The sequence below is a fragment of the Malurus melanocephalus genome, unplaced genomic scaffold (assembly GCF_030028575.1).
Source record: "Malurus melanocephalus ecotype Western Australia unplaced genomic scaffold, MMel_1.1 scaffold_651, whole genome shotgun sequence".
Lineage (NCBI taxonomy): Eukaryota > Metazoa > Chordata > Aves > Passeriformes > Maluridae > Malurus > Malurus melanocephalus.
Genome location: NW_026623883.1, coordinates 275,038 through 302,344, shown reverse-complemented (window position 1 = coordinate 302,344; position 27,307 = coordinate 275,038). Strand labels below are relative to the sequence as shown.

The following is a 27,307-nucleotide window of genomic DNA, read 5'->3' as shown; positions in this document are numbered from 1 at the left end:
AAAAAAAAAAAAAAAGAGCAAAACATGGGAAGTTTTAAGTCCTGAAAAATATTTAACCCTGACACTGATTGCAGTACTCCCTTTGGTCTCTTTCTGTCTGTGTCCCCTACCCGTCCTTTCTGTCTCAGTTTGAACATCACATTTTTCTACTATCTATTTGTAATCACATTTATCTACTATCTGTATTTGTAATATTTTGATTGTATTGTGCTCAGTACACGGTGAGCTGTGGTCTTGGTTTACTTCAGCTGTGCCATGAGAAAGTACCAAGACTTGGACCAAGTTGACTGTTCACTCCTTCCAGTTTGACCCAAAGGGAAGCTGCTGAGACCCTGAAATGGGACTGTGCCCCCAGCCTTGCTGCTGGGTTAGGTCGTCAGTAGGGAATTTGGGATTTCTGTCCTCCTTTCCCATCCTTTGCACTCCAAAAGTTTCACTGCCGTGGTCCACGCAGGTACCTGCCCCTTTGTTGAACTCTCTGCATGAACGGGTGTGCCCTGAAAATSTCTCAAATTACCACTGAAAACTAAGGCTTTGCAAAACACTGATTTTGCTTTTGCCAGCAAAAGGAATATGTTACAAAAAACCCAGCACTGGGAGGGATGAGAGGCAACAAGTGGTCGCTAAAATGAAGATGTTTAATTGGTGAGTGTGACCTGCAGCTSTGAGTGTCCTGTCGTTCTCCCAGTGCTTGGGAAGGTCAGAATCCTGAAAATGGGGCTGAGGGCACAGAGTGACGAGCAAAGAATACCTGCGTACACCATCAGCAATTCCATCTCTTGTCGCAGGCGGGATGCATTTGGCTGGAGTTTGGCTTTGTTGGAATTGTTGCCTTTGTAGGAATTACTCTTCACTTTTCAGGAATCCAGTGTGTAGGGGTGTCCTGAGGGCACACCTCCTGCATCAGTCACCTGGGGGAATGCAAGGCAGCGATGTGTCAGTGCTGGGAGCYCTGGTTCCTGTGGGCAGGCAGCTCCCTGGAACCAAGTGGAACCTTTTTTTGAGGTTTCTGTCAGGAAATTCCCACTGGATTGTGTGAAATGCGCTTTGAGATGATGGCACCCGTGTTCAGTTTATTATCAGTGAAYAATTTAGCTGCGCTTGCTGTGTTGCATCCATTCCTGCAGGTTTTACTTGGCGAAATTTCCTTTTCCGTGGCAGAGTTTTTCCCTGTTGATAAACTGCTGCTGAAGTACAAATGGTCTGCATTGAAAATAGAGCAGATGGGGCTGTATTAGCCTGATTCTCTCATCCATGAAAACAAATGCTATAACCATTGTAATTTGGTGTAATTTCAATGCAAGTCAACAAAGTTGCAGGAGAATTTAGGTCCTCAGTGACCTGTGTGCATTTCTTGATTTCTGTTCTCTATGCAAGTTGGGTATGGTATTTTCTAATTGACAGAGTAAGGGTTTGTAATACATTTATGTGTAATCTCTCTAATTTGAAAACTGTTGATTACATAATTAAATATAATTACCTCAGTTGTTCTTGGCCAGACAATAYTTGCAGGATGCCTCAGGAAAGCAATTCCCTTTCAGATGCCAGAATAGATTTTATGGAACAGGTTGGAACTCGATATTAATTCAATATTGGTTAAAGAAAGGAGACATAAAGCCATTTCATCCACCATCCAGTGCACAGTAGTTTGTCCACTTTTGTCCAGTTTGAAGCTAAACYTGGAAGGGACACTACAGCCCATCTCTGAATTTCCTCAGTGTGGCAGATCCAAATCAGTACCTGGTAATGTGTCCTTGGCAGATAAAAATCCAATTCTTATTTACCTCTAGATATTTTTTGTCTATAGTTCTGTTCARTATCAGATTTCTACCTACCAGGGATGATGATGCAACACCAAAATGATAAAAAAAACCCCTTAATCCCCAGATGTCACCAGAAAGAAACACAGAACCTGAAATACTCCAGTGTGTCTCTGCCAGGCTTGCAAATTACTTCTTTATTTTTTTAAAGAATCAAAATCAAACCCAAAATCAGCAAGAAAAAACCCAGAAAACTTGTGAGAGCCAGCTCTTCATGATGTTACCAGTGCATCTCATTTATAAGCAGGCACAAAGCAATCTGAGGGATTTAGAAGACTCAGATAGCAGCAAGGGAAGTTTTGATGAGCTCCTGTAGGACTGYGAGAAAATCTTCAGTCCCACTGCTCTAATTACCTGTGCCACATGGTGACCATGAGGGCATGCTGGGGAAGGCATCAATTCAATATTTATTTTGCTTTTCCCTTCCCTCTCCTCTGAAATGACTTTCCAGTTATTTTTAGCTTCAGGACTTATTGCATTCCAAATATGTGATTTCTGTGTGTTTGYTAGCCCACAAATTCTGTGCAGTGAACTCTCTCTACTCTCCCTGCACATCAGTGCCACTTCTCTTGTCACAGAGCAACACCAGACTGTCAATCACCAGTTCCATGAAGAACCACTTTCTTCTGTTTGTTCTGAAGCTGTTTTCTCTGACCTTTGTTTAATAGATTTTATATTTTTCAATTGGAAAATAAATAGGTYTGTGTAACCCTATTCATCCATTTCATAAAACCCCCAATTTCACAGGGGGTTTCACAGCTGTTCCTTTCATAGAATCACAGGRTAGTTTGGTGGAAAGGGACCTTYTSARRGTTTCATAATGCAGCCCTCCCTGCAATGAGCTGTGACAYCTTCACCCTGATCAGGTGGCTCAGAGYCCTGTCCAGCCTGGCCTTGGGTTCTCCAGGGATGGGGCATCCCCTCCTCCTGGGCAGTCTGTATCAAGGCCCCATCATCAGCCTTATGGTAAAATACTCCTTCCTTATATCCCGTCTGAACTGGGCTCCTCCAGTCTCAAACCATCACCCCTGAAGGGTCCCAGATTAAGCTTTTACTTACCCAGCTGGGACAAACTGAAGCCTTTCCACACCATTTTTGTGTTTTCCTGAGCCATGCCCAATTTATATTGATCTTTCTGCAATGGGGGATCCAAAAGTACTCACAGTATTCAGGATGTTTCACAGTGTAACAACCTTGTACACTTTGTTCTGATTTTTTCCCAGTTGTCTCCATACTCTAATTTACTTTTTTTTTTTGCCTTTCTGAACATTGGGATGGAGTTTTCATGGAACTTTTCCTAGGATTTTGCTCCTGCGAGATAATATAATCACAAAGCTTGAAATGTTTCTCCTCACATGTGTCACTTTGTGTGTGTGCACAATTAATTTTGTCTGCCATCTCTGTGTCCAGCAACCTGGGCCTGTTGAAGTTCTTAAGAATAGATTTTCTTCATGACTAGATTAAATAATTTACAAACTTTGTCATCCTTTGTAATGCCTGTCTCAGTCCTCAACACGGTTTCCTGAGGAAGTCCTTCTTTGATGACTTTGTTTCATTGTAAGAACTGACAGATAGTCCAATATTACGGCTCTGTTTTGATCAGATTTTTTTTTCTTTTGCTTTTTTTTTTTTTTTTATCTGTTTGTGGAGGGATGTTTTTCTCCTAAGTCCTGGATGCTTAAGCATTTCCCTAAATATCTGTCAAAATCATTTTGAAAGCCTTTTCTTCACAATCCAGATGCTTGATGACCCTTCTGAGAGCTCCTCTKGGTTTACAGGTGATGCCATCCTTTCACAAAAACCATCTGACTCTTCCCAAGTATATCGTATTAATTCTGATGTCCACTAATCCTGTTCTCATTATAGCTTCTGCTAATTGGTGTGATACAAGCATGAAGTGTGTTGGCTCAGTAGGTCTCCCTGGAAACTTTGAAATGATTTCTTAGTCCTGTCGTTGTTCCATTCTCATGCTAATTTAACAACAATGGGCTGCGGATTTCCTGCCAGCGTTAGTGGCACAGCAACTCCCAATTTGTGGGAATCTTCCCCTGGCTGAAGGCACAGCACTGTCCCTGCCTCCCACCAGCACACTGCTGACAGAACCACGGAATCACAGGATGCTTTGGGTTGAAGGGACRTTAAAGATCTCCCATCCCACCCCTATGCAAACAGTCCCATGAGGGATTGCTGCCCTCTACCCCAAACATTTCCCTCACCTCCATACCTTCATTCTTTCCCATGTGTTCCTTCTAGAGATACCACCTTCTTCCTGACACTTTCCTTCTTTGTCTTCCCCTTCCCCAGGATGTAAGAAATACAGAATGTACAGTTTTGTTTTGTTTTTGAGAAGCTGGGCAAAATACTGTCAGTAGAACACATCTGGAAACTTCACGAGTTAATGTGTCCTTGAATAGCATAARCTGCTTTGATTTAGACTGCAGTTTGCTGCTTTCCCTTCTGGGATTACTGAGGAGTTTTCAGTGGCTGCAGTGATGATTGTTCTCTTTTGCTCAGTAATTCACTTGCATTTCAGGTTACACACGGGCTCCCAGGTTCTGAAATGAAAATGTCTTTAGAAGTCAAGAACAAGAAATATTTTTAGCTTGTCATGTTAAATTTTAATTAATCACCTCTGCCACCTTTTTCATCATCAAAGGTTTGCAACGTGCCCTTGCAAACATCAGGTAGTGAATATAAGCCTTAAATACACGGCAAATGATTGAGCTTCCTCATGTCTCACATTGAAGGCAGGCTTTTGTTAGGGCTCTTAATGTTTTGGTAGCAATCTTTGCACACAGTTAAATTTTTCACCATTGCTTTTCATCTCTTGTTTCTGTTCTTATCARTATTGATTCCTGGAATTTTCTTTTTGACTTACTCTCATTGTCCAGGCTTGAATAATTAAACCAAGTTTGCAATAAATCAGTGTAAAATCAGGAAATAGCAATTAATAAGATCATGGAACATGTCAGGTTCAAAATTATAATTTTTTTGTATATTTTCATGTTTTGTAAGGAAGGCTCAGGGAAGAGCAGTTCATGGGCATCTATTTTCACACCACACGCACCATTTGCAAGCCCACCGTGCAGCACAATTTGGTGTCACCTGGTGTCCCTTGGAACATGATTTACATGATTTACCAAAGCACTGTTGACACTTGTATCATTTCCCCATATGAGCTTTGCCTTCTGGACAGTCAAAGTGACCARATTTACGAGGAGGTGAAGGCAGGAGCTTGCAGTGGAATTGTCAAGTGCTGTTGCTTGGGGTAGCAGCTCCTCTACCTGTAACAGGTACCAGCACCTCTGTGGGATCCTTGTTCTTCTGAGCCCCTCAGTGCTTCAGTCTCGGGGTGTTTGAGGCATCACCACTAATTGACCTCCATGGTCTTAAAAGTACAGTTTCTGCTACAGGGCATATATCACCTGGGTTGATTTTTTGTTGGTATGGAGTTTTTTTTTTTGATTGGTTTTTGGGTTTTGTGGGTTTGCTTTGTGTGCGGGTTTTGCTTGTTTGTTGTGAGTTTTTTGTTGGTGAGAGCTTGACTGATTTTTTTGCAATCAGAACAATATTTTTTTCCCCTCTGAAGGGGAAATATGGGCAACTTTGAAGCTTTTGCTGTCTTAATTCAAGTACTGCCATAATTTGGGCAGTTTTATAAGGGCAGAGTTATGTTGAGAGCTGCTGGGAGCCCAGCTCTGGTGCAGGATTTCCTTCAGCTGGAGTCTGGGTCTGGCTCCAGGCTTGTCTTTTCAGCAGGAGCCCCTCAGCTCCTCCCTTTGCTTCTTTTCACTGCAGGAAGAAGCTCTGCTTAGGTTTTGTACCCCAGGTAGGAGGCAGAGGAGTGAGACACAACTCTTGATATGCCCTAAGTGTTCTTTCCTTGGCTGTCACTGACACTTTCATACTCATATTCATAATCAGATTCTTTGCTCATTTTTAAATGAGCAGGATACCTGAAACTTTCCCTCCTCCYTTTTCTCAGGCTTTACCTTGGTGAACTCTGCCAAGGATGTTTTCATTCCAATGAAGGCTTGCCATTTTGCTTGCGTGCACTTGAATACAGAAAAAAACACCTTAAAATGAAATAACTGAATTTGTTTAGTACCAACAATCAGATCGTTCATATTGCCTTTCATGACTATMGTGATTTTCAGAATAAACAAAACCAACAAAATAGTCCACCTGAACCTCAGGCTGAAGCACAAGTGACTTCCTGATATACAACAGGCATGATAACAATGCTGATGAGGGTATTTGATGTAAATATGTGCTACAGTGCTTAAATATTTACTGTTTTCCCTTCAGGAGACTGATGGTGTGAATGCAGAAGGGTGTTTTTTACCTGTACTGTGCAGCAGTGATATGGAAGCTGAACTGTTTAGCATTGAATGGCAGTGCTAAAATTATATTGTCTCTGTGTAATTATATCTACAGGCCCACTSACATACATCATTTACTGGAGAACGTTATAGTGCATCACAGAWACCATCTTATTTTCTTGTAGTAAAWTAGTTCTTCAAATGAGCAACTTTCATTTTGAAAAAAAGAATTCGAAGATGACTTTGAGATTCTTTTTAGAGGTGTGTTATGATATTTTTCTCACACGTTGCTTGCTCTGCAGTCGACTATTTCTGGATAAATGAAGTGAGAGTTGATACTGATGCTTGAGCACAATCTGCCTGTTTGAGGGGGTGACAGATGTAGGTGATTGCAAAACAAATGCCTTCTATGATTTAGCTTTAGTTGCTGCTGGGTCCAGAGCTGCTGTGGTAGCCCTCTAAGTTTGTTGAAATGCCTGCATTTTCCTGGTCTCRCTGTGTGTGTTCCTGGCGTGCCTGTCACCATGGTGACTGCACACCTCTGAGTTTAAATTCTGCCACATGAGATCACTGCAAGTCTTGCTCCAGAGAGGTCTGAGTTGCTGCACTTCGAAAGCAGCGAGGACTGTGATATTGTCTCTCCCTTTAACTCGAATCCCCACACAATGGGATTAAATCCAGTGCTTGTCTGCGCTTGTGTCTTTATTCTAATTTTACATGTAACAGCTTTATGAAACGCAAATAACTTGTTACATAATATGCAGTGCTGAACAGTGTGATTTATCCTTAAATATGCTTTTTAAAATAGACTATACCACTCCATAAACAGAGCACATTTGTGTGTAATCTTGCTGCACTTTTCACTGTGCTGTARGTTATTTTCAACTGCACTGTATTGTTGTAAAAGTTTTTATCTTTCACTGCTGTGGAGAATCCCATGGATCTGATTAAATGAGTTTTTTTTCTATTCATGGCATTCAGTTTAAGTGATATGCTCTGTTGAAACTCCACAGTTTTATACTATTGTCTTTTTACTAATTTTTTAATCCTTATTTGTACTCTGGAATTGTTTTTTTCCTGAAATTTAGCATATCTGAGCCTGAACTTGCTTTAGTTAAAGCCTGTTAAATGTGAATGCAGCTTCTGGTTTGGCCTCATTTCTGCGTTTGTCTGAAATCCTACAGTGGTGGTGGTCTTCTGCATGAGAAGTGTTTTGTATATTTCTAGTGATGTTTAGCAAATTAATACAATTCACAAGTGAATAGTTTTCTCTTTGTGGAGTGCCTTTTTTTTTGTACTCAAGTTACCCAAAAAGAAGCCAAAYGTATGAATGCTCAAGTTTGGCTGTTTGACCCCAGACAGGAATTTCTGCTCCCTATTCACAGGTGTGGAGGTGGAAGAGGGATGGAGGTGTTCTGGGTAGTGAGGAAAATGAAGTAATCCAGGGAATTCCAGATCATTCCAATTCATTAGAATTGCCCCTGAATTACCTCAGACCCAAACCCCAGATGTTTTTATACATGGGCAGGGGCCCGTCGCTGATCCTGCTGCCTGTGAAACATCTGGATCTAAAAGGATGCATTTTAGGCATCTGTGAAAATTACAAGTGTGTTTTTAGGTAGGATATTTTCTGACMTGTTTTCATCTGAGCTGGGAGAATCCTTTCTGGTGCCTGTCTGTAAGTTGGCATCCAAGCTATGCGAAATAAAGTTGTAAATAACCATCCCTGTGAAATGGGAGTTAAGGTCAATAACATGTGGCTCTCCCCTCTCCACTGGATCATACAGTGCCAGATTCTGAGAGAAGCAAACACATCCCTGAAAGTTCTGTGGAACACACCCGGGAAATGCCCCTCATGCAAAGCAGGCCAATGAAAATACGGCAACTTTTATGTGAACAATGTTTTCTTGTGAAAACAAAACATTGCTGCAATACAGTTATGGGTAAGAGGGGCAGAGCYATAGAAAGAGGGGCAAAAATGTTTTGAGAGTGTGATGGATGAAAAGGATCCTTGTTCTGCTGGGAAAGTTGGAATAAGCTGGAGCCAGTGCACAGTCTGTGTTCCCTGGAGGAGGTGGTGGTGGTGGTTCCAGGCTTGCTGCCCCATGTGAGGAAAGTTTTAACTGAAATAATGTGAAAAKAGCTACAGACACCCCACTGTAGTTCTGTTATTGTACTTGGCTGTGTAGGAGCTCATCAGGGAATTGTATTTTGTTGTCTTGTGTGTGGAAGCTTAAGTACAAAAGCTTAAGTACAAAAGCTATTACCTTGATACACAGGGGAATATTGTCAGGGTACTTTCAACTTCAATCCGTGTTTCAAGGCTAAAAGTTAAAACACATCTTCCTTGGGCTGACAGCACTTTGGGCTGCGTATTAAAASTCTTCTGCTGTTTTTGTTTTGKTTTGGTTTTTGCTGGGTGGGGTGCTTTTTGTGTTTTGTATTTTTTGTTCGGCTGTTTTTTGTTTATTTTAAAGTTTTGCATGTGTTTTTTATTTAAGAGTTTCTGAAACCTTTTCTCCCTTGTTCTCTAATTTGCAGCATTACTTCACCGTTCTCTTTGGCCATGAGGGGCAGAAGCCGCTGGAGCTGCGTTGTGAGGATGAGGTGGATGGAGATGAGTGGGTAGAAGCTATTCACCAAGCGAGGTATGAAATTCAATTTGTGACCCTCTGATCTGTTTTATTACAGATGAATGGATAATRCTTTGAAAATCAAAACCCACGTTCCAAACAGAAAGAATTGTTAGCATGCATTAGTTGTGTGTTGTTAGCAATTCATGAGTATATCATAGACAAAAAACCTTTATGCTTCTTTCACTGCCTTTTATCTTTCATAAGCAACTCTGCTGCAGTTGAAATTAGTTCAGGAAGAACATAATTTTATTAGAAACAAACCCTACGATTAGTTCTCCCTTAGAGACAAATATGTCGTATGACTGAGGAAATTAATGATACGACAGGAGAAAAAATGAGTTTTCCCTTAGAAACTCTTACAGACAAATGAATGTGAGAAAGAGGAGGTCAAGCCATTAGGATGACAAAGTGTGACAAGTAAGTTCTGAACCACTTGGATCACTGTCTTATGGAAAGGAAAGTGGCAGGACCTGAAGCCTTTTGTCTTYCATAAGCAAYTGTGCTGTAGTTTGRATTAGTTCAGGAARAMCACAATTTTGTTAGAAACAAACSCTACRATTAGTTCTCCCTTAGAGACAAATATGTCGTATGACTGAGGAAATAAATGACATGACAGGTGAATAAATGAGTTTTTCCTTAGAAACTCTTACAGACAAATGTGAGAAAGAGGAGGTCAATGACAAGTTCTGAACCACCTGGATCACCGTCTTGTGGAAAAGAAAGTGGCAGGACCTGCAGCCAGGCAGTGATCTTGACCTGAGGAGAGGTCTGTGTGGCGAGGGGTCAGGGTTGAGGTGTAATCCAAGTGAAAATCGCCTCTCTGAAGGAGCAGGTTGTGGAGGAACGCCGAGATGCGCTTTCCACAGCCCGCTCCCTCCCATCACACTCACCTCAGCTCCTCCGCAGCGCCATGGTAACGCGCCCGCAGCCAGCAGCTCCCCGATTGCTTAGGACATGAGCCATGTAAACAGAGCTGATTTCTGCTCTGGAGCTAAAATGGAACACGAGCAGCGAGTAGTTTTTAATTTAGAGCTGGTGAAACGAGGCCCTGGAGCTGCGGGCCTGGCGCTGCTCGGGCCTGGTGCGGGCCGAGCGGGGCCTGTGCTCCTCCGGGARGGTGGGGAGGGCAGGGGAGCGGCTCCATCCTCCGGGAAAGAGGGGACGGGGAGCTGCTCCTTGCTGAGGGAGGGTGGGCAATGAGGAGCCGCTCCTTCCTCCGGGAAAGTGGGCAATAAGGAGCCGCTCCTTGCCCGGGGAGGGTGGGCAGTGGAGCCGCTCCTTGCTGAGGGAAGGGTGGGCAGAGGGAGCCGCTCCATCCTCCGGGAGGGTGGGCAGGGCCTCCTTGTCCCGGGGTGTGGGCAGGGGAGCCGCTCCTTGCTTCGGGAAAGTGGGCAATAAGGAGCCTCTCCTTGGGTGCCCGGGGAGGGTGGGCAGGGGGCAGGGAGAGCCGCTCCTTGCTGAGGGAAAGTGGGCAATGAGGAGCCGCTCCTTGCCCCGGGGTGTGGGCAGGGGGACCCTGTCTTTGCTGAGGGAAAGTGGGCAGGGGAGGCGCTCCTTCATCAAGGAAAGTGGGCAGTGAGGAGCCGCTCCTTCATCGAGGAAAGTGGGCAGTGAGGAGCCGCTCCTTGCCCCGGGGTGTGGGCAGGGAGAGCCGCTCCTTGCTGAGGGAGGGTGGGCAGTGAGGAGCAGCTCCTTCATCGAGGAAAGTGGGCAGTGAGGAGTCGCTCCTTGCCCGGGGAGGGTGGGCAGGGGGACCCGGTCCTTGCTGAGGGATGTGGGCAGGGAGAGCTGCTCCTTGCTTGGGGAAGGGAGTAGGGGGACCCGGTCCTTGCTGAGGGTGGGCAGTGAGGAGCCGCTCCTTGCCCGGGGAGGGTGGGCAGGGGGAAGGGAGAGCCGCTCCTTGCTGAGGGAGGGTGGGCAGGGGGAGCTGCTCCTTGCTCCGGGAAAGTGGGCAATGAGGAGCCGCTCTTTGCCCGGAGAGGGTGGGCAGGGGAGCCGCTCCTTGCTGAGGGAAGGTGGGCAATGAGGAGCTGCTCCTTGCTCCGGGTTGTGGGCAGGAGGAGCCGCATCTTCCTCCGTGAGGGTGGGCAGGGGAGCCACTCTTTGCTGAGGGAAAGTGGGCAGTGAGGAGCCGCTCCTTGTCCCGGGGTGTGGGCAGGGAGAGCCGCTCCTTGCTGAGGGAGGGTGGGCAGGAGCAGGGGAGCCGGTCTTTGCTCTCGGAGGTTGGGCAGGGGGTGCCGCTCCGTGCTGAGGGAAGGTGGGCAGGGAGAGCCGCTCCTTGCCCCGGGAGGGTGGGCAGGGAGAGCCGCTCCTTGCTGAGGGATGTGGGCAGTGGGCAGCCCGCTCCTTGCTCCGGGAGAGTGGGCAGGGGGAGCCGCTCCTTGCTGAGGGAAAGTGGGCAATGAGGAGCCGCTCCTTGCTCTGGGGTGTGGGCAGGGGGAGCCGCTCCTTCCTCCGTGAGGGTGGGCAGGGGAGCCGCTCCTTGTCCCAGGATGTGGGCAGGGGAGCCACTCTTTGCTGAGGGAAAGTGGGCAGGGGGAGCCCGCTCCTTGCTCCGAGAGGGTGGGCAGTGAGGAGCAGCTCCTTGCTGAGGGAGGGTGGGCAGGGAGAGCCGCTCCTTGCTCCGGGAGAGTGGGCAGGGGGTGTCGCTCCTTGCTGAGGGAAGGTGGGCAGTGAGGACCCGCTCCTTGCTCTGGACAGTGGGCAGGGAGAGCCGCTCCTTGCTGAGGAAAAGTGGGCAATGAGGAGCCGGTCCTTGCCCGGAGAGGGTGGGCAGAGGCAGGGGCTCCTTACCCCGGGGTGTGGGCAGTGGGATCTGCTCCTTGCTCCGGGAAAGTGGGCAATGAGGAGCCGCTCCTTGCTGAGGAAGGGTGGGCAGGGAGAGCCGCTCCTTGCCCCGTGTTGAGGGCAGTGAGGAGCCGCTCCTTGGTCCAGGGTGGGCAGGGGAGCCGCTCCTTCCTCCGGGAAAGTGGGCAATGAGGAGCCGCTCCTTCCTTCGGGAAGGTGGGCAGTGAGAGCCGCTCCTTCCTCCGTGAGGGTGGGCAGTGAGGAGCCGCTCCTTGCTGAGGGAAGGTGGGCAGGGAGAGCCGCTCCTTGCCCGGGGAGGGTGGGCAGGGGGAAACGCTCCTTGCCTGGGGAGGGTGGGACGGTGGAGCCACTCGTTGCTGAGGGAAGGTGGGCAGTGAGAGTCGCTCCTTCCTTCGGGAACGTGGGCAGGAGAGGCGCTCCTTGCCCCGGGTTGTGGGCAATGAGGAGCCGCTCCTCGCTCCAGGGTATGGGCAGAGGGAACCGCTCCTTTCTCCGGGGTGTGCGCAGTGAGGAGCCGCTCCTTCCTCCGGGAAGGTGGGCACGGGGAGCCGCTCCTTGCCCCGGGAGGGTGGGCAGTGGGCAGGGGGAGCCGCTCCTTGCCCGGTACCCCGGGTCAGAATGTCCATTCCTCGGTGTCCGGGGCTCCCTGGAGCTCGGGGCCCAGCTAAGCCCCTGTGCCCGGCAGCTGAGGGGAGCCGAGCGGGGATAGCCGCCTTGTCCCGGGCCCGGYACGGCCTCTTTTGTGAGCACACGGCGAGGGAAGGAAAGAGCGGGGCTTTGTGCCTTGTGGCTGTGACCTTTAGGGACAGCAGCACCCTGTGAGTCGCTTTTTACAGCAGGAGTTTGGTTTTGCCTCAACGCTTGCCTGACAGGAGGCGACAGCCAGAGGGAATTTGGGATCTGCTCCAGGGAACAGGGACAGGAGCAGAGGGAACGGCCTCAGGCTGTTCCAGGGCAGGCTCAGGGGGGACATCAGCAGGAATTTGCCCATGGAAAGAGTGCTCAGGCCTTGGCAGGGGCTGCCCAGGGAGCTTTGGAGTGCCCAGCCCTGGAGGTGTCCAGGGAAGGGCTGGAGGTGGCACTGAGAGCTCTGCGATGGGGACAAGGTGGGAATCGGGCACTGTCGCTGCTGGTCGAACAGTGACAAAAAAACCACATAAAAGTGGGTGAAAAAAACAGAGGAAGAAGGATTTTATTGTGGGATAAGCTTTTTTTATCTATTTTAGTAACTAGAGTATACATTTGTGTTAAGCATACAGTGGTTAAGAGATAGCTGTTTAATTAGTAGTTAGAACATAATTGGTGAGTTTATAAAAGTATTAGTAATGTTTATAATTTTTAGTTACTTGCGTTATCAATTTTACATTCTAATTTTTTTTTTTAACAGTAGCTAAGCATGTGGGGGTTTTTTAATGGAGGTTGTTAACACTCTTTTTTTTTTCTTAGGTTTCAGTTATACACAATAATTGGTTGAGTTCTAGAATCAGGGTTTGTGGGGCCACTTTTTTCCCCCACAGGGCACAGCCTGGACACCGTGGGCTGGTAGGGAATTTTCCACCCTCAGTGACCCTGGCATTATAGGATTCTTGTGCATTTCCTGGTGTAAAAGGTGTGTATGCAAGAAGAGCTTCGTAACACAAGGGGTAATTTCTTTTGTGCTGATAGTACAGTCTATAAATGTGTCACACATGAATTTTCAAGGATGAAACTGACACAAACCCAAGCCAATAATAAACAAATACCCAACTGAAAATATGGAGAACTCCCTAAAGAGATGGTTGGACATTCAGCATCAGAGTGGTTGACTTTGGGCTCCACCAGAAAGTTGTAATTGCAGCCTTTAGAGGACAAGTGGGTCTCTGAGGAACTAAGATCAGCATTTTGCTCTTTGAATTGCATGTTCCCACTTCATTTGGGCCAGCCTCCTGATTATATTAGCTGTGGAAATCCTTGTGAGGGACTGTCTCATGTCTCCCATCCAATTGGGGGATTTTCCCAATCAACATTTCTGCATAGGTATCTAATTTTCTTGGGTAAGCTTTCCATGGGTATAGACATGGCTTTCTTGTGTTTTCTTGAACAAAATATCAAAAAGTGACAAAAAAAAGTTGTAATATTTAGCTGGTAAGCGTGGAGTGTTATTCCCTGCTGTGGTTACCTCCTTGCTCCGATGATTTTCTACTTCACTGGAAGCTGCTTTTGTTTGCTTCACATTGTGTCGAGGAGAACAWCTTAGAGTTTCTAATTAGTTATGTAACTTCTTTAGCTGAAGATACATAGAAAGAAGCTAAAGTAATAGTTTTAGACTATTGTGTATGATTTTTCTTGCCAACTTAATTAAACAAAATAGCGCAGATTTTCTTTGGGGATTGAATTTTGCCTGCATCATGTTCTAGACCTTTTCCCTTGAGTTTGTCTCTGTTTTTGACAGATGGGAGAGGTTTTGGCAACTTCTTCAGTGTCACTTTTGTTTGAGGCTAACCTAAGATACCTCTGACCCTTCTCTCAGCTTTTGGTTATGAATTKCTGAATGACATTTTATGTATCACTTTAAAAATACTGTTTTGTACTGTCTCAGGTGTCTTAGTTACAAATTGCAGGAGACAATTGAGATTTCCACTACTCTTAAATTGAAAGCAGACCTGGGAACATCTTGTTCTGTGTAAATATGTTGGCATTTGARGAAGGGAAATATTTAATTGCTTTCCAGAGGGTCTTACCCTGACAAGGAGCTGTGGTAATCCATGTGTAGGTGAGACAATTCAGTTGAGGTAATTGAGGATTTTTGTTTTTGCAGATCAACATGTAGARAATCTAATTTTGGACTGCTTTTCATGATTTTTTTTTTTTTGTACCAAAACCGTGTACAGCCATCAAAATTTCTTCCTTGTTTTATTTACTTTGTATGTTTTAAACAGAGTGTTGACAAAAAGATGCTCCAATCTCAGTGTACCTCATGGCCAGCGCTGGGTAAATAAGTATTTTATTTGGATGCTGGTACATACTGAAAGGATTTTATTTGGATGCTGATACATTTTTCTGCTGTGACATTGTCCATTTTTTCTGTCCATAGTGTCATCTTCTCACTTGGGAGATTGYTTGGCTTTTGAGYTGGAAATRGGATGTTTAATCCAGTACATTTTARTGGACCCCATTATCAGTTCCAYRTCTGTATTACTTTTCATCTRCTTCCATTTTATTTGATTTTTCAGTATTTTATTTTCTCAGTAATACCCAGAGTGGCAGAGTATGGTTTGCATCTTCCGAGCTACATTTTTGGGCAGGAGGATTTATTCCTGGCAAATCCTAATTCCTCTGTCAGTGACTGCATCTGGAAGTCCTGTTTTTGGCTTTGTTCCAGAACTTGTTCTTTTAAGATAAAAATCTGTTTCACCCTCAATACTCTGAGGTATATTTATCACCCTCTCTTACAAAGACTTCTATGTTTTAAGTTTCTGTTTGTATTTAGCTCAAAAACTTTCAATTTTTTTTTAATATGGATGCAGGATTAATAAAATTGATTGAATTTTTCTACTTTAACTTATTCCAAAATCTTAAATTTACCACATGTGAGAATGAAAACCCTTCTTTCATGCAGGCACGAGAGTTAACTTAATTGGGAAACTGATTTGAAAAGGAATTATGCATTGTTTATCTTTTTCCATCTTAGTTTTAATCCATATCTTTCCTCCAGGTCTGTCCACAGGTGATGTGGAGGAAGAGCAGGGAGGAAAATGGGAATCTTTCTTAGATCTGGGTCAGTGTTTAAAGTGTACAAGGAGCTACTGCCCTCTAACTGGCAGTTTGAAATGAAAAACAAACCAAAACCAACAGGTTTTCTCTCAGAGTCGTGGGCACACTTTGCTGTGTGTTTTRCTCAGTATTTTGCAGGTGTTGTAGGCTCTGAGCAGCCTTGGTGTCAGGGAGGATTTATTAACTGAGGCCTGGTGCTGTAACAGCCATGTTTTTGGTATTTTCTGGTGGGCTGGAGGTGAGCACAGAAATACCTGCAGTCCATGCACATATGTTGTGGTTTGAGTGAATTTAATGGGGTGAACACTCCCAAGTTCCAGCAAACTTCCCTCCTTTCCCCACCCAAGTCCTAGAGACAAACTTTTCCACAGAGAGGAAAGTGAAAAGAAAAAGAAAAACACCTATTTATTTAACAAAACAACAACAACAACAAAATAATCTGCCCACAAAGAAGAGAGGGGAAAAAAATTATAAAACAAAAACCAAAAAACCTGTGGGACCAGCTGTTTGATCTTAAAGTATTTTTCTTTCCTCCTGGGAATGGCTTCCCTTCTAGGACCCTCAGAGGGGTTGGACAGAGTGGCTCCAGTGGTCCACTGGAGGATCTTTCTTGCCTGTGGTGCCACAGGAATCTTCTAATGAGAATTAGAAGAGATGATGAGGAAAAAATGAGATWAGAAATGAAATTAGATGAGATGATGAAGAAAAAAAATCGAGGAAAAAACAAGCCCAAAGAAGAGGGAAAAAGGAGCAGTCCCAGAGAGCAGGCAGCTTCTTTTCTGCCACTGAGCCCGAGACTTTTCCAGGAATGTGTCTGACTTGTACCTCTCCCTGCCACTGTCCCTGAAGGGAAGAACATCACAAAACAAACCAGAGCAGTCTTAAGTAATGTATAGTTACAGAAGGGTTGTTTACCCTTCCTTTAATATAAGCAGATGATAGAAATACACATACTCAACTACGCTAGGACAACACAACAACTGAGCCGTGCAGATGCTGCTCCTGCATCCTCCACTGTCAGCTGCTGCCAGTGCCCGTGCTGCTCTCAGCTCTGCTGGGCACACTCAGGGCTGCAGATTCCCTCCTCAGCCAGCCCCCCAAGCTCATGGTGTCCCCAGAGATGGCTTGGATGTCTGATGCCCTCCAGCAGCCAAGTGAGAGAGCCATGCTTGGTCCAGCCTGGCCTTGATGTGTCCAGTGCTTGGCTCCCCGGCTTGGCTGTGGCCGGTGGTCACACACCAAGTGCCAGCCACACAACTCACACTTCTCCAGGGTGCTGCTGGCTACCTGTGRCCTCTTTGTCCCTGCCCCAGCTCCATGGATGCATACAGGGAGTCTCCTCACCAAGGAAAGGTGGGTTTTGGTGAGAAGGCACCATGGGTAGTGTTGATGATCCGCAGATCATGGCCAGACAAGGGTATTAATCAATCTGGTTACGTGTGATCCTTTATCCCCTTTTATCCCCTTATCTCTGCATTTTCTCTGCTCCYCAAACCTCTTCCATTCCCCTCTTCTCCCTGCCCTGGGTTCCTGCAGTTTCATAAAAAGCCTTGTATAATCCCAGAATACTCCCTGTGCCCCATTCTTGTTGGTGGCTCTTCACAGGCTGAAGGGAGATGTGGAGAGCCTTTCCATGGACTCTGGGCAGAGCTCATGGCAGCTTTCATGAGCTTCCTTTTAAAGGGTGCTAATGAAAAAGCACAGGGAGAGCAATGTTTTATATGGACAGGTAGCAAGAGGATTGGAGCAATTTTAAACTAAAATAGGGGAGTTAACATTGATATTAGGAAGGAATTTTCCCTTGTGAGGGTGGGGAGGCCCTGGCACAGGGTGCCCAGAGGAGCTGGGGCTGCCCCTGGATCCCTGGCAGTGTCCAAAGCCAGGCTGGATGGGACTTGGAGCCACCTGGGATAGTGGCATGGCATGGGATGAGAAATCTTTAATGTCCCTTCAACCCAAACCATTCCATGATTCTGTGATTCATGGCTGCTCATTGTTTCAGTTCTGTCTCAGGTTTACACAGTGGGGTGAGATGCCATTCCCCTCCGGTTTGCTTGTGGATAAATTCCTGTGGTCAGGTTTTCCTGGCTGGAGTGCCAGGACAGTGGGAATAGGTGGTTTTGGGGTGAGTTGTGAGTCTGAAGGGTGNAGGTTTTCCTGGCTGGAGTGCCAGGACAGTGGGAATAGGTGGTTTTGGGGTGAGTTGTGAGTCTGAAGGGTGACACACTGGCTGATGATTTTCAGCACAGTCTCCATCTCACATGAGAGGGCAGTGTTCCCTTCCTTCACACCCACACTCCAGAGTGAGCCATTCCCATGGACAAGGTTTGGGTGTCCTGGTTGTTGGGTCCACCCTTCCACAGGCTCTTCATTCCAGCTGCTATTTCCCCATCTCATTTAAAAGGATCATGTAGTAAAAGTCATTTGAGGTGTGGACTTCTCAAGGTTCCCTGTGACTCTGGCAGCCCCAGGGATCCCTYRGAGCCCTGGATCACATTGGAGTTCATTAAAGGTTTTGATTTTTGTGCACTGGTACTCTCCCAGGGCACCTTGTTTAGTGTCACAGGGATTGATTTGTTCACTTCTATTGCAGCTTTTGCTGTTGTACTGCCTGCTGTGGCTGTGAGTGTGCCATCAGGCTTTAAAACCTGTCTGGAGGCTGTTTCTCCTTTATTAAGGAGTCCTATGGCTGCTTGAGGTGGGTGTGAGGACAGATGCAGGCAATTTCTTCTGCCTTCCAGACAGCCAGAATCTGCTTTTCATAAAGAGCRAGTTAGACTGTGCATTCTGCTGTTCAAGAGGGTGGTTTGATGTGGCCAGACCCAATGCCTGGTTCTTCYAGCAGCCTGAGCAGCTTTAGTACAATTAGCATGGAGTGCTCCAATGAGCCATAACTCTGGTCTCAGTTCAAGACAAAAATCAATTATATGTACTGGCAGAACTACTGGAATTTTTATCCTGGCTTGCTGCCACAGCAAGGAGACTTTACTGATGAGGCTATGGTTAAAGTTTCTCCGGTTTTCCCATGTTTTCTGAGCATGTCAGCCTAAGTGGTGCAGSAGTTTTTCTCAGGACTTTATTCATTTTTTCCTCTCTCATCCGTGTGGTGGATGGGGGTCAGTCAGAGCTTCTGGAAATACCTGATTTGAACCCTGTCTCTATAGTTGATGGTAGTAGCTAGGTTCAGCCTTAGCTTTCAGAATGTTCTATCTACACTACACTTTAAATTCCTCTCTTAATAAAATATTAATATAAATTCATATAAGCTGGGGTTTGCAGCAGTTGTTTCTTTCTGTTAAATGATACCCAAGACAGAGAATCCGATCTAGGCTGGCTGCTTACAAGTTGTTTAATATATTTTTTGTGTTCCTTTGACGTCTGAACACACTGGTACAATTTCCTCTGACAAAGATTTTTTATACATGTGCGCTCATGTCAGTATTGAAACCCTGTCCTCTTGCAAGGCTCCTGGGATTCCTCTGGATATTCAGGTTAACACGTTTGGACATGAGGATCTCTACTCAGGCATGCAGAGAGATGGATGAAAAAGGCTGTCGAAAGTTTATTCAAAAATCCTCTGATGTTTCCTTTCCCAGCAGGAATTTTGAGAAGGAAAATTGATTTAGCCTACTCTAAGTTAGTGTAGGTGTACACAGGCTTTTCTAATTAACTCTTCTTCACACTGCTAATTATGGGAGGGAAGGACATGTTTGGTTTCCAGGCTGAGCCTGACATTTTAGGCAGCCAGAGCCACCCTGGTGARTTGCTCTAAGAACATCTCAAAAGAACAAAAACTTCAGTATTCCATAGCAAAAGTTCTCGTTCCCTGGTTAAACAAAACTGTGAAAGTCCAGGTCAATGCTTTTTAAAAATCTGAAAATATAGATAGAGTTTCTTCCTCTAAATGAGGAAACAAAGAAATGAAAGCACTGTACAAAATCTAGGGTCTTACCATCCTTTGTGAGTCTGTGTCCTCCTATTTTCTACTATTTTCCTCAGTTTGAATAAAACCAAAGCCAAACCCATCAGATTCTGTATTAGAAACAATTGGTAGCAAAACTTTACGAACATTTTGAAAAGGATAAATAGAAAAAGAGGGTGTTTCACCTGCCTGGATTTGGCTTTAGGTAGGAAAGACTTTATATTAAATGTAAGTCAAAGAAAGCATTTTAATATATATGTTATGTAACTTTTTATGTTCATGCTGTTATAAAACAATTAATGCAAACTGTTTTTAACTCAGACACTTTTTTAAATGTACAAATGCTTTTTAGGTTGCAAAGACATGAAGYACTGTGGTTTCTGAAAAAAACCTGAAAATTCTTGGAAAACAAAAAAAATTATTGAAAAGTTTTAAAGAATTAATCTCACACTTTATGGCTGTTTATTGCACAGCTCAGTGTTAAGTGGATTGTTTCATGACAGATTTATTTATATATGTTTTTTACTTCTTGGAAGAGATGCCTTGACCTTCCTTTTTCCAATGTATTGTTTACTTCTCCAGTAGTCAAAGTAGAGCAGTAAATGTAATAGAATTTAATCCACTTCTTTTTATAATTGGTTCAAGGAAGAGAAACTTTTACTTTATGATAACTGTAGGACCTTATTCCAAATATTTTAAATTTAACTTTGTTTTCCAGGTTAGTGTTGAATTTAATATTTGTGCTTAATACTGGGCCCCTCCWATATGTAAGTGCACTACCACTGATTGAAATACAAGTAAATATTTACAGAAAACCACACTGTAGAAGATTCACATTATTGCAATTTTAAAAGCCTCTGGGTATTTAATAGCAAATGTTCATTGTTTTATGAGTGCTATRACGAGTAGGAAGAAATTYAAAAGGAAGAAATTTGCAGTCCAAAAATTCCTTCTGTTAAATACTGTGCTAACTCAGTGCTAAAAGATGATATATAAAAGTGAGGGATCTCTTGTCAAAGATGTAGGGCCTCTATTCTGCTGTGTTTTGTGCAGTTTGGTCTCTATCTTGTACATTTATGTAACTCTCAGAGGAATAACCTCCCTGAAACCTAGGTAAAGATGCAGCAATGTATCTSTTGGTTTTGTTGTTTCAAGAACTGTCTGGTGAAGATGTTGCATAGGAAGAAGCTGATTTCTGCTTCACCTGAAGCTGAGAAGTGTTTTTGACATGTTGCTCTGATTGTGACATCTAATTGCACTAAGGGATATTGTCCCTYTTCAGGAAAAAGCTRCCCAAGAGCTAAAAAAAAAAMARRGATACTGTAGTTCCTGATACTGATTAGATTAAATGCATTTATTTCAGTAATCTTAAAATGGCCTAAAGAATAAAACATGTGTTARCATATTAAAATGACAGTTTTGGTGGGAATTCTTCCATAAAGAGATCTGGCAGATGGAGASAATTAGTTCTGATGAAGTGCTACATGCTCCCCCAAGTCCTCCCAAAAGATAGGAAAAAAACAAGACCTTAAAATAAATAAAACAAATTTGATTTGCAGACTTCCTGGGCTTAATGTGAGAATTAGAAGCTCATAAAAAGTGCAATTACCTTGCTCTTAGTCATTGGATACTGTGAAACTGGGTGCTCTATCACCTGTGTCTATAAAAGGGTTTAACACTTGGTTTGGATAATTCATTTGGGTGGTTTCTGACCAAGCTGTACAATTTAGCTTAAACCAAACAAATATGGCTTTGCAGGTTCTTTGGCAYTGGGGCTCGTAAGGTAGGTTGAAAACCAATTTCTCTACTTTGCTGATTTAATATTCCCTAACTTTCAGCTATTCAGACATCCTGATCGAGCGGGAGGTGCTGATGCAGAAGTACATCCACCTCGTGCAGATCGTGGAGACCGAGAAGGTGGCAGCCAACCAGCTCCGGCACCAGCTGGAGGATCAGGACACCGAGATCGAGAGGCTGAAGTCGGAGGTGAGTTCCAGACCCAGCAGGCAGTCACTGGGTTATAACATTTTGTTGTGTGGTATTCGATAACTCTGCAGTGTTTTGTGGAAATGGCACAACCCCTGAGGTTAATACAGCCCCCAAATGAATCCTTGGATAAATAATTTTCTTTTAGATATTGGGGCCTGTTAAGCTGATTGGATTAATTTTCCTGTCAGAGGGTTTAAGATGGCACATTACTTTGCAGAATGGGTGCCACTGATGGCATTGTTTCCTACCTGCCTTCAGGTTTGAGGAGTTTGATCCCASCACGTGGCCTTTTGTAAAGATGATATTCAGAACTGTTCCAGACTGCTCTGATTCACTGGATGTTGTTAAAAACGTGGTTGCAGGCTCAAGCTGATAAAGCCCAAAAGGCACAGTTGGTTTTGGGGGAAAACCTGCTCATTCCTGGTCCCACTTCCAGCTGGGCTGAAATCTGTAATGGCCTGAAAAGAAGTGCTCAAATCCCTGTCACCAAATGTGTGCTTCAGCAGGGGGAAGGGGAAGTTATTTTTCTGTTAGTCCTCTAAATAAGGGTTTCATTAACTGGAGAAAGCATTTAATGAGTGTTTGGTTTTGTCAGATTGTAGCACTGAATAAAACAAAGGAAAAAATGCGACCTTATCATGGCAACCAGGAAGATGAAGATCCAGATATTAAAAAAATTAAGAAGGTAAACGTGGAGTCTTCTGTACTTAAAGGGAGAGGGGTGAGGTGAGGGGTGTGTTTCTGTATTTCAGTCTGCCTAGTTTTGTTATTTGTTTTCTTCAAGTACTGCCTTGGCCCTACTTAAGCCTCTTAAATTATATATATTTTCATGCCACATTTTATCCTGTGATGTATTTCCATAATATACTTTATGGAATGTGGACCCAGTTTCTGTCTTTCTGGGATGTGCAGTCTGAGCCAGGGCCAGCACTCAGCTGGTAATTCAGTAAAAGGTGTGAGTTTTCATTTTCCTGTAGATTAACCATTTTAATAGAAGCTGGAAATGCCCTTTTTAGTAGAAAGAGAGCTTTGAATCTGCATRTAATTCACTGCATTCTTTGTCTTGATCATTTTGACAGTTGGGCCCCTTTTTTTCCCCAAGTTATTCATTCAAAGTAAACTGCTACCAGTGAAATTTWGCCCTTCTCTTTCAAGATGAATGATCTCCACACCAACGTCAGGGCACAGACAGAATGAAAATTTCTGTGACCAGGTGTAGACCTCTTCTGTAATCTTTAGTCCACTTGCAGCTTTAATAGATATTGTGCTTAGCTAGACTTTTCCATTACTAGAAGTGCTTTTTAAGAATGCCAGAAATCTGTCTATTTGGATAACAGGTTTGTTGCCTTGGTGTTTGACACCAAGCAATATATTGATACATAGCTTGAAATGCACAGGCCAAGTGTTACCTGTTCAAATGGAAAACAAAGTGAGTTAAAAAAATTATTGAAGAATTCTGCCAATAACGATGTTGAGATTGTGTGGGAATGTGATACCTGGAAGTATTGCAGGATMCCTTTGGGCTATGAGAGAGATGGGTAAGGAGAGGTAGAAGGAACTGCAAACCCTCATTGTGCTGATGGGAAGGGTACAGCACTTGAGATTTCAGTGAAATATTCCCTTATATATATGCTATGTCTTTACAGTCTGTTTCCTGGCAACAATTATGACCCTTAACAAAAAGAAATGTAAAACAATATTTAATTATGGAACAATTATATATCAATAAGGGAACAGATCTTTATTTTTAAGCAAAGATATTTGTTTTGAGGTTTATTTCTTCAATGAAGAGCTGATGACAAGCCATGCAATGTGGGGTTTTTTTTTTTCTCATTTTCTTTTTCTGCTTGATCTATTTTTAGGTTCAGAGCTTCATGCGGGGTTGGTTATGCAGAAGAAAATGGAAAACCATTGTCCAAGATTATATTTGTTCTCCTCATGCAGAAAGCATGAGGAAGAGGAACCAGATAGTTTTCAACATGGTGGAGGCTGAGTCTGAGTATGTGCACCAGCTTTATGTCCTTGTGAACTGTTTCCTGCGGCCCCTGAGGATGGCAGCGAGCTCCAAGAAGCCGCCTATCAGTCACGACGACGTCAGTAGCATTTTCCTCAACAGGTGTGGGGTGTTTATTATTACTTTTTTTTGTTTGGTATTCTCTGTTTTTTGTTGGGGGTTTTTGTGGTTTGTTTCTCGTGGGGTTGTTTTTGTTTTGTTTTGTTTTGGGGGGGTTGATTTGTTTTTTTAATTGGTTTTTTTTGTTGTTTTGTTTTGGTTTTGTTTGTTTTTTGGGGGAGGTTTTTTTATTTTTTTTTTGTTTGTTTTGGTTTGGTTTTTTTGCTGACTTTTTTTAATTTGTGGGTTTTTTTGTGAGTTTTCCTGACTGCTTCTCCCCATAGAGGTTCAGCTGCCAGCTCCAGTGCAGGTGGTGTCACYGAGCCAGCCCTCATTTCCAGGGCTGAAAGGCAGAGGTGCCGTGGGTGGCACTGAAACCAGTGCAGCCTCTTTACCTTCCTACCTTCTGTGTCTCCTGCTGCTAGTCTGCTACACAAAGAAAAGGACAAATTGTGCCTCTTGGCACAGTTCTCATAATTTTTTGTCACCTYTCCTGTTTCTTTTTTCTCTTAAGAGAACAGAGCTGGACTTAGTGGCCTCATATGATCCCAGTAAGACCCTGAGGATGAGCACGTCAAAGCTTCTATTTTCTGTTGTCCTGCCTRAGGATTCTCCTTCCCTCTCACTTGTCTTTTCATATCCTGCAAAAAAAGAATTGTTCTTTCATTAGGCATCCAAGTACTGTTATAATGAATATGCTCGAGTAGCCCAGGAGGCATTTAACATTAGGTGCAGAGTTGAAATTGCATCCAAGTCTGCCTCGAACTTCTAAGAAAAAGATTATGTTCCTTTAGTCATGAGACAGGTTTTCTCTTCCTTGTTAGAATATGAATGTAASTTTAGAATATTTCTACACCAAATACTACGAGTTTTTTATAAGCACTGAGCTGGAATATTTAAACAATGCAATAAAAGGAAGCAGTTATTTCCATAACATTAGCTGTCCTTTGTTGTTTTTTTTTCCTAGCAAAGTGCAAAGGAGGAAAAGATGTTTCTCTGTGAATTTTTAAGCAGAAAATAAAACCAGAATTGTCTTTTTGTTTGTTTAAATACTTGTTTTTCAGTGAAACAATCATGTTTCTTCATGAGATATTTCACCAGGGTTTAAAAGCAAGAATAGCTAACTGGCCTACCTTAATTCTAGGTAAGTTACTTTATTTTCTAGTTTCATAATCATTTTTAAAAATGCAGTAAGGATTTTTTTTTAAGATATGGCTTCTGAGAAGTCTTTTTTGAAGGGAATGCATTAGCAGAATTCAAATCAAAAGATCAGGTGTAGTGGGAGTCCCACGTGGGCMGTAATGGTCTGTGTATGAGAATTCCTCTGCCCTAAGCATTGATTAGATTCATATTTTTAGTAATGGTGTCTGACTATTACCTGATCAGAACAACCATCATTGAGCAGGTGAAAGAACCATGTTTAATGTTTATAAATTGTCATTATATTGGAAAGAGAACKGATTACAGTAATTCACTTCTATAGAAAAGACTACTTCTTTAAAAATGTATTTCAGTAGATGGGGAAAGCTGAAGTAAAAAAGGCATTTATCTGCTTTTTCTAGCTGACTTATTTGACATTCTGCTGCCAATGCTGAACATATATCAAGAATTTGTTCGGAATCAYCAATATAGCCTACAAGTCCTGGCGAACTGTAAGCAAAACAGGGATTTTGACAAACTCTTGAAGCAATATGAAGCCAACCCAGCATGTGAAGGCCGAATGTTGGAAACTTTCCTTACCTACCCCATGTTTCAGGTAGTCCCTGTGTATTTTTTGTGTGTATTTGCTTTTACTGTTTGGTTGATTTATGTTATTGACATTGTAATCRATTGAAAGCTCTTCTTGCTTAACTAGAAAAACTCTCCTGCAAGTCAGCTCAGTTTAATTTATTTTGTTGTTACAYCAGAACTCTACCTGTTGAGATCTGTTCCCCAGCTGTGCTGGCTCATATTTGTTCAGAGTCTTACCAGTGTTGGAGTTTGGGATGAGGATAGTGCCAGGGAAAAGTGCCAAGAAGCAKTTCCTTTGCTTAGGACTTCTGATTATAAAGTCCAGAGAGAGATGATATACCCGATGTAGCAGCTCAGAGCAGCCATAAGCATTTATTAGGAATTCATTTTTTATCTTTCCCCCTTCTTTGTTCTTGAGTGGCTTGGTCTTTAGACATAAGCCAATTGCAAAACTTTTTAAAACTGTACTTGCTCTTCTAGTATTTTACTGTGCTCTGCCTGGATTAGACGCTTGCAGCTGTTTTAAGACATCTGTGAAGCACTGGCCTGATGTTTTGCTCATCAGAAGAACAGTGAATAACCTCAAGTTGTTTGGTTCTTGGCAAACCACATATAGACAAAAATTTTAAAAAGGGGCATCAGTGTCACTTACATTAGTGCTARTTATTAATATTAGCCTAAGGAGCCYTTAGCACCTGTAACAAAACTKTTTCAATGYTTGAGGTGTTATGTTTTAAAGTTTTTCTGGTTTTGGGGGTTTTTGTGGGTTGAGTTGAAACCAGGTCATGGGAGGGCGAGAGAGATGGTCCTGTTCCTATGGGATGAGAAATGTTATGTCATTGCTGATGACTTTCCACTTCACCATAATGTTGCCTCTCCTTCTCCTACATAATTCTTGTTGTGTCAGACAAGTTATGCTGCACCATCACTTGGTTCTGGTTAAAAGCTCTGAAGGGTCCTTGTTACTGTGGTTACAGGCTCTGAAGGGTCCTTGTTACCCTGTAGCCTTTAATAGTCGAATACGGGACATTCTTCAATGTCCTTTTGTGCAATGTGAATTTCATCTGAATGCGGACAGGTCACTTGGTGTTTTCAATGTCAAAAGAAATTTACATGCTCATATTCTATTAAAATTGAGGGAAGGTATATATGGATTTACTGATTGTACCTTACTGGTTTCCAGATTCCCAGATACATTATAACACTTCATGAACTTTTGGCTCACACACCACATGAACACGTTGAGAGAAAAAGCCTTGAATTTGCTAAATCTAAGCTAGAAGAACTTTCAAGGTAAGATTTTTCTACCTTATGCCTGATAATTTTGAATCAAAGATTTTGAAATTAAGAACCTGTTTTTCTTTATTTTTATTTGGTTTTGCTCCTTTTAAAAAGGTACATGTTTTAAAGAAAACGATCAAACTCAAAACATAAGATAATGAAAAAATAAAAAAAATATCCCAGTGTAATATTTTGTCTCTTCTATTTTTTCTTTTTTTGGCAAACCTAAATCTACGAATGTCTTCTTTTATTTTGGTTAGGGGAAAATTGAAATCACTATAGAAACCACCTACTTATGAGCWGAGCAGTTTTCTTTACATAGAAAAATACTTATTTTCATAATTTAAAGAGAGAAGGGCATTTTAAATAATCAGGGTCTTGGAAAGTACTTAGTTCTCTATCTGTGTTATAGTTTTTGCATGCTACTATGCAAACTGACTTTCATATAGGCTTCAGATAATGCCAGATAAGCAGGAACTAAAGATACATTCTGAGAACTGRTGCTCCCTGTGGAAACCTGCAAAATTAAGCTCTTCCCTGAACCCCCAGACCTTTCTCAGATGTTCCTCTCATCAGCCCAGTGAGAAAAGTGGTTCTCCTCTCTGGGAACACAGTTTTCTGCTGTGAACAAAGAGACCACGAGTGAACTCCAGGATATAAATATTCAGGGTCTGGAGTATTCACTAAAGATGTGCTTGGAGAATATTTAGTTGTAAAAGATCTGCACAAGCASATAAATCAGTTGTGGGTTGGCTTCATCTCATAAGTTCACTGTTTATTGCTGRTCCAACTAATTAATCACTGAACAATCAGAATTGGAGTCTGACTGATCCTCTCTGCTCATAAAGTCAGCATAGATCATAAATCTAAAATTCTKTGATTCATTTCTATCCCTTTAATATAGTTTCAAGTGGAGGAGGAGATTCCAGACA

The 27,307-nt window shown here is 43.2% G+C and overlaps 1 protein-coding gene across 4 annotated transcripts in view; it reads left to right on the top strand.

Annotated features, from left to right (window-relative positions):
• The window catches only part of RASGRF2 (Ras protein specific guanine nucleotide releasing factor 2), a 112,577-nt gene that overhangs the window by 24,529 nt on the left and 60,741 nt on the right, over positions 1-27,307 (top strand). For all 4 annotated transcript variants that reach the window (XM_057383675.1, XM_057383674.1, XM_057383672.1 and 1 more), the window contains exons 2-8: positions 8,684-8,790; positions 21,100-21,247; positions 21,846-21,935; positions 23,113-23,366; positions 24,428-24,507; positions 24,926-25,119; positions 26,278-26,387. In XM_057383675.1, the coding sequence (XP_057239658.1) occupies positions 8,684-8,790; positions 21,100-21,247; positions 21,846-21,935; positions 23,113-23,366; positions 24,428-24,507; positions 24,926-25,119; positions 26,278-26,387 (983 nt within the window). The remainder of the gene's footprint in view (positions 1-8,683; positions 8,791-21,099; positions 21,248-21,845; positions 21,936-23,112; positions 23,367-24,427; positions 24,508-24,925; positions 25,120-26,277; positions 26,388-27,307) is intronic.